We start from the raw sequence: 6,580 nt of genomic DNA, 5'->3' as shown, positions 1-6,580 counted from the left end.
GGACAAAACATTTAAGTGTGATACAGCTCTGAATTTGGATTGTGATCAAATTTTTGACATTATATGGGTTTTTTACACAAAACAAATGTCAAGATTTTACAAATCAATTAAAGATTTCTTCTTCAAACTTATTTAAATCTAAAATTAAATAGTTGACACAGCATAGGTTTCTGACACAGAATGAATGTGGTCTAATGAACTTAAAATTTTTTTTGCCTTTGAGCAATTCACTATGCTGTTGAATATTAATCCTGTCAAAAAAATGTTTGAAGAAATTTTCTTTTTATTTATGAAATCTGAAATGAGAACAAGTATGGACACAACTTTTAAGCTAAAAATATTTTAGATAAGATAAGGAAAAAAAAACTTCATCAGCAACATTTTATATTGGTAAATTTCCAATGAAGTTATTTACATAAAGTTATTGGCAAATAAAAATAGAAAATGACACCATAGTCATGTCTGGCAAATGTCCAACATACATTATCTAAAAACATTTTAGATAAGATAAGGAAAAAAAGCTTCATCAGCAACATTTTATATTGGCAAATTTCCAATGAAGTTATTTACATAAAGTTATTGGCAAATAAAAATAGAAAATGACATCATAGTCATGTCTGGCAAATTTCCAACATATATTATCAACTACTATTCTATACAAAGAAAGATAACTCCAATTAAAAAATTAATTGCTATTGCACAATATTGTGCAATTAGATATTTCTTGCTATTGTGCAATACTGTGCAATTGAAAATTTCTTGCTATTGCACAATACTTGATATGGAATCCTGATTTGGACCAACTTGAAAACTGGGCCCATAATCAAAAATCAAAGTACATGTTTAGATAAAGCATATCAAATAAGCCCAAGAATTTAATTTTTGTTAAAATCAAACTTAGTTTAATTTTGGACCCTTTGGACCTTAATGTAGACCAATTTGAAAACGGGACCAAAAATTAAGAATCTACATACACAGTTAGATTTGGCATATCAAAGAACCCATTTATTCAATTTTTGATGAAATCAAACAAAGTTTAATTTTGGACCCCCATTTGGACCAACTTGAAAACTAGGCCAATAATTAAAAATCTAAGTACATTTTTAAATTCAGGATATCAAAGAACCCCAAGGATTCAATTTTTGTCAAATTCAAACTAAGTTTAATTTTGGACCCTTTGGACCTTAATGTAGACCAATTTGAAAACAGGACCAAAAATTAAGAATCTACATACATAGTTAGATTCGGCATATCAAAGAACCCCAATTATTCAATTTTTGATGAAATCACACAAAGTTCAATTTTTGACCCTTTGGGCCCCTTATTCCTAAACTGTTTGGACCAAAACTCCCAAAATCAAACCCAACCTTCCTTTTATGGTCATAAACCTTGTGTTTAAATTTCATAGATTTCTATTAACTTATACTAAAGTTATGGTGCAAAAACCAAAAATAATGCTTATTTGGGCCCCTTTTTGGCCCCTAATTCCTAAACTGTTGTGACCTCAACTCCCAAAATCAATCCCAACCTTCCTTTTGTGGTCATAAACCTTGTGTTTAAATTTCATTGATTTCTATTTACTTATACTAAAGTTATTGTGCGAAAACCAAGAATAATGCTTATTTGGGCCCTTTTTTGGCCCTTAATTCCTAAACTGTTGGAACCAAAACTCCCAAAATCAATCCCAACCGTCCTTTTGTGGTCATAAACCTTGTGTCAAAATTTCATAGATTTCTATTCACTTAAACTAAAGTTATAGTGCGAAAACCAAGAAAATGCTTATTTGGGCCCTTTTTGGCCCCTAATTCCTAAAATGTTGGGACCAAAACTCCCAAAATCAATCCCAACCTTCCTTTTGTGGTCATAAACCTTGTGTTAAAATTTCATTGATTTCTATTCACTTTTACTAAAGTTAGAGTGCGAAAACTAAAAGTATTCGGACGACGACGACGACGACGACGACGCCAACGTGATAGCAATATACGACCAAAAAATTAAAATTTTTGCGGTCGTATAAAAACAATACAACAAATAAAGTGTCAGTTGAAACTTTTAGACATATTGATTTATTGTGTATGAACTGTTGATTTTGTATGATCATTTTTGCCTTATGATGATAATATTCAAGAGTTAGATTATGTCTTACTTTCAAGGTTCCATGAACACTTATTTTTTAGGTATGGTGGCCATATGGTTTGATGTAGGGATAAAACCACTGCATGCTAAGTATCCTTTTGATCATTCAGTCCAAGTTCATTTGTTATTGTTTCAGTGGTTTCAGCAGAGAAAATTTTGGCAAAAGTTTTTGATAGTGGAGGTCACATGATGTCCAAAGGTCAATTCACCTATTTAGCCAGAAGAGCTAATTATCGTTTTTCAGATAAAACTAGAAGAAAAAATCATTCTTTTTTATTGAAAATCATACAAAAATAAATTATATAAACAATAGAATTTAACAACATGATTCTTCAAACATAACAACTCAACAATTCTATTTCTCTTTGATTTATAAAATCATATCTCTATAAAGATAAAAAAAAATAACTTAATTTCACACAGCAAACCTTTTTAACAACAAACTATGTGGGGGTGTTTAAATAACTTGTGACTAACTAGAATAATTCAATCCCAGTCTATGTGTCCAATTTTCTCCCACGGGAGCCATATATTAAATGTAGACATCATATATCAGTGGAATATAAATATAAAGGGGACGATAAATGGCTGACCTGTGTTGAGAGAGAGACATATCTCTTGCACATAAAAGACACCCAAGTAGATTTTGAAAAAAGAGCTGGCTAATGCCCCTACAAGGCAGCACTCACATCCGCAAAGTGGAAAAGGATTACTATAAGTTGTAATAACTTGTTTCCAAATCCACTATAAATAAATATGTTTAAACTAAATTATCAGCTGATGTAATCGTGTATGATGGAATGTACTTTAATTAAATTTTGTCCTCTGAGGGAAAATAACTGAAAAAACAACCTCTAACAATACTGAGATTGGTGACCAACAGTTGTGAAATGATCCATATGACTTGTACAAAGGTGTAATACATCTTATGGTTTTCTGGTAACCTGTGCCTGTTGACCTGAGAATCTGTTCTGCTTGAATTATTGATGTCATACAACAACCACTTTTCCATTGTGGCGTCAGATATTTATTATTATGACAATAAAATTTCACAGGAACCTATGTGATGTCCAGTAATGGCGGAAAAATAACGATAAGGTGTATACATGTTCCACCAAATCACAGTACGTCACATTCAGTTTCATACGAAAAAGGTTTGAAAAAATATTCACTTGATTTTGACAGTAGTAGGAAATAAACCCTGCATTTCATTGCAGAAACAAAATTCTGAGTCATAAACACATATCTTGTAAATTTGATCTAAAGGATGAACTTTTATTATCAAAGAGAAAAAAAACATTTTTAAAATAATAATTCACAATCAAGGTTGGTCTTTGGAATTATAAAATTTAACCTCTGTAAAAATAAAACAATTTACATAAAATAGCTATTATTTTTCTCAGTAACATCAATTTTAAATTACACTTCATAAAGATACGAGATCATGTTAAAATTGTCATGATTAACAATCTGCAACACAGTAAAACTATACAATCTATTCTAATGTTTCACTTTGGCAAGTCATTCAATACATTTGGCACATGGGAATTACTCCATTTAATAAGATAAGTTAGACATTAAGTTCATTTGGGACTATATTTCTATATTCAAAAAAGTCCATAACTTGTATAGCTTTCTGTAACCCTACATAAATTAAATACTACAATATATATATATATATATATATATATCAATTCACATTATTTTAATTTAAATATGGATACATAAAGTGAAAGTTTGAATGCATTATTTCATCATATTTCCATGCATTTCTAAGTTAATAAATTCTGAAATCAAGATTTCAGCAAAATTTTATCATTAAATTATGAGTGTAAACACACACCATTATGTCTTTCAGTTCGAGTACACAATTATTTCGTAGTGCATTTCTTTTACTCAATAAATGAAAATAAAAAAAAATCCCAACTGAGCTTTCTCAATAATATTTTTACAGTGTGTTGTAATATTTTTGGGACAAATTATATCAAAATTATAGAAAACTTCAACTCAAAATATGGACAATTCTATGTTAAAGGGGTCTTGAAATCTTTTTACAGCTTCCGAGGTGCTAATTTTCAACCTTTTTCTGCTGGACCAAATCACTACTGTACTTTAAAATTCATGACCCAAATTGTTTTACAGTGTAATTTCTTCCCCCTACTTGCTATTTGAGACATAAAACATGAAGAAATACATTTGGAAAGGGTACTAAAAAAATTGGCAACACAGTGTCCACACTAGGTACTATATTCGTGGACATCGAAAATCAAAGGATGATAACTGTGTACTCAGACCATTCTTAAATGCTTTAGAAGAACTAAGAATATTCTTATTTGCAGATTTACAGTTACAATTAATTAACTAAAGTATGAAAAACATATATCTTTTGTCGGTTATATATAAATCTCGTTAACTATGCACAGTAATATGAAAATATACACTCAGTAGTTATTAGTGCGAGATAATATGACAAAGGCATGGTCAGAAAATGAGCTTATTTTTACCAAAACTTTGAGACATTTTTTTTTATGATGAAGATGTTAAAAAAAAATAGATAAATGAACTATGAAATATGTAATATAATTAATATAATCAATACATGTACTAAGAAATATTCAAAATAATTAATATAATTAATATTTTCACTTTCAAAACAAACTAAATGCAAAAATTACAAACTGGCAAATTAATAATGTACAAATTGTCACATGTTAGTAAAAATATCACAGCAACAGCAAATCAATAAATCCACCCTCCAAAAAACATCAGACCAAACAAATCTATGAAAATGTTTGCCAGTGATACAGGCTTCACAATGATAAATGCATTTATCAATTTCTAAATTTACAGTAGTGGCACTGTTCTAAGATAAACAATTAAGTGCCAGGTTAATATAATACTCACTATACAAACTAAAAGAAAACTTAACTTAAGGCAAGATATATACCCAAAGTGGTCAATTTTGTCTGAACTCAAGAAAAATAGAGGTTAAAAAAACTTAAAACCACATCACAGAGTATTTGGCAAGGTACTGAGTATTATTTGTACTATGAATTTCCAATGAATCCATTGTCATAATCATCATTCCAGCCGATTCGTTTAATTAAACCGCTCCATTGTCATTAATTTCCATCATTTCTAGCCGACTCGGCTGAGATATAATTTTCGATAACTTTTCGACAATGTTATGTCCCATCAGGTCCTTCCTAGTTATAATACCTGTTACTTGATTGGATGTATCAATTACAGTAAGATGTCGCAGGCCTAAAGTTCGGAAAATGATGTATGTTCTTTGTACAGAGAACTTTTCTGGAACAGTTAAGCCAGAGTCATTCATGTACTTGGACTGAAATAAAGAATGATTTTCTGTTAAAACCATACTTTGATCTCTCAATTTTGGAGAAAAAATTTGCATGGAGGCTATATTTCACCTAGTCAATACAAACACAAATATGTAACAAAAAAATACCTTCATGTGCTACTTTTACAAATGGATGGGGTTGAAATTTTTTACATTGACTTCAAATTGCAGTTTCTTTGACATTTTTATCTTTAAACAAATATACCTAACTTTTTTTGTTTCAACAGATAAACACTTGCAGATTTTTGTAAAAATATTTTGTATATTTTTTGCAATGAGAATGATGTATAATTGTGTAATAATTCTTTTGAAATAATTCATATCACTGGTTTGATGTTTCATACTGACTTTTTTCCTTAAATCAATCTCTTAGATGAAAAGCCCAACATCTGAGATAAAATAATAATAATATTATAAAGTACTTACTAAATCAATATACTTTTCTTTATATGACTCTTCATCTAAGTATCTATGTAAAGCTTCACTAACCACCAGTGGATTATCTAACTTGGTAATATTCATCTACAATGTAATTTAAAACAATAAAACTATAGTACCAAGGTCAACTTAATTTACTATATACAGGACTCACAGATTGTACATAATTGTAACAGTATAATTCTTATATGATTTGCATTTCTATAAATACTTGAATTGGATTGGTCAATTAGAATTTTTCTCTAAGTTTACACTTCGAGAGGTCGAACCCTGAACAGTTGGGGCAAGTATGGACACAACATTTAAGCTTGATACAGCTCTGAATTTTGGATTGTGATTAAATAGTTGACACAACATAGGTTTCTGACACAGAATGAATGTGGTCTAAGAACTTAAACTTAAAAACTTAAAAATTTTAAATTGGTCATTTACCTATTATGGTCCAATATCCAAAATCTAAATACATGGTTAGATTCAGCATATCATAGAATCCCAAGAATTCAATTTTTGATGAAATCAAATAATGTTCAATTTTAGACCCTTTAGACCTCAATGAGGACCAATTTGATAACCAGGCCCAAATATTAAAATCTAAATACATGGTTAGATTCAGCATATTGAAGAACCCCATATATTTTTGTTGAA

The 6,580-nt window shown here is 29.7% G+C and overlaps 1 protein-coding gene across 4 annotated transcripts in view; it reads right to left on the bottom strand.

Annotated features, from left to right (window-relative positions):
- Positions 1–2,394: 2,394 nt before the first annotated feature.
- Positions 2,395–6,580, bottom strand: part of LOC143080886 (chloride channel protein C-like) — a 42,715-nt gene continuing 38,529 nt past the window's right edge. For all 4 annotated transcript variants that reach the window (XM_076257036.1, XM_076257037.1, XM_076257039.1 and 1 more), the window contains 2 exons: positions 5,924–6,019; positions 2,395–5,482 (listed from right to left, as the gene is read on the bottom strand). In XM_076257036.1, the coding sequence (XP_076113151.1) occupies positions 5,240–5,482; positions 5,924–6,019 (339 nt within the window). In that variant the 3' untranslated portion in view covers positions 2,395–5,239. The remainder of the gene's footprint in view (positions 5,483–5,923; positions 6,020–6,580) is intronic.

Source organism: Mytilus galloprovincialis, chromosome 6 (genome assembly GCF_965363235.1).
Source record: "Mytilus galloprovincialis chromosome 6, xbMytGall1.hap1.1, whole genome shotgun sequence".
In the NCBI taxonomy this organism is placed as follows: Eukaryota; Metazoa; Mollusca; class Bivalvia; order Mytilida; family Mytilidae; genus Mytilus; species Mytilus galloprovincialis.
This window is presented reverse-complemented; position numbering and strand designations above follow the sequence as displayed.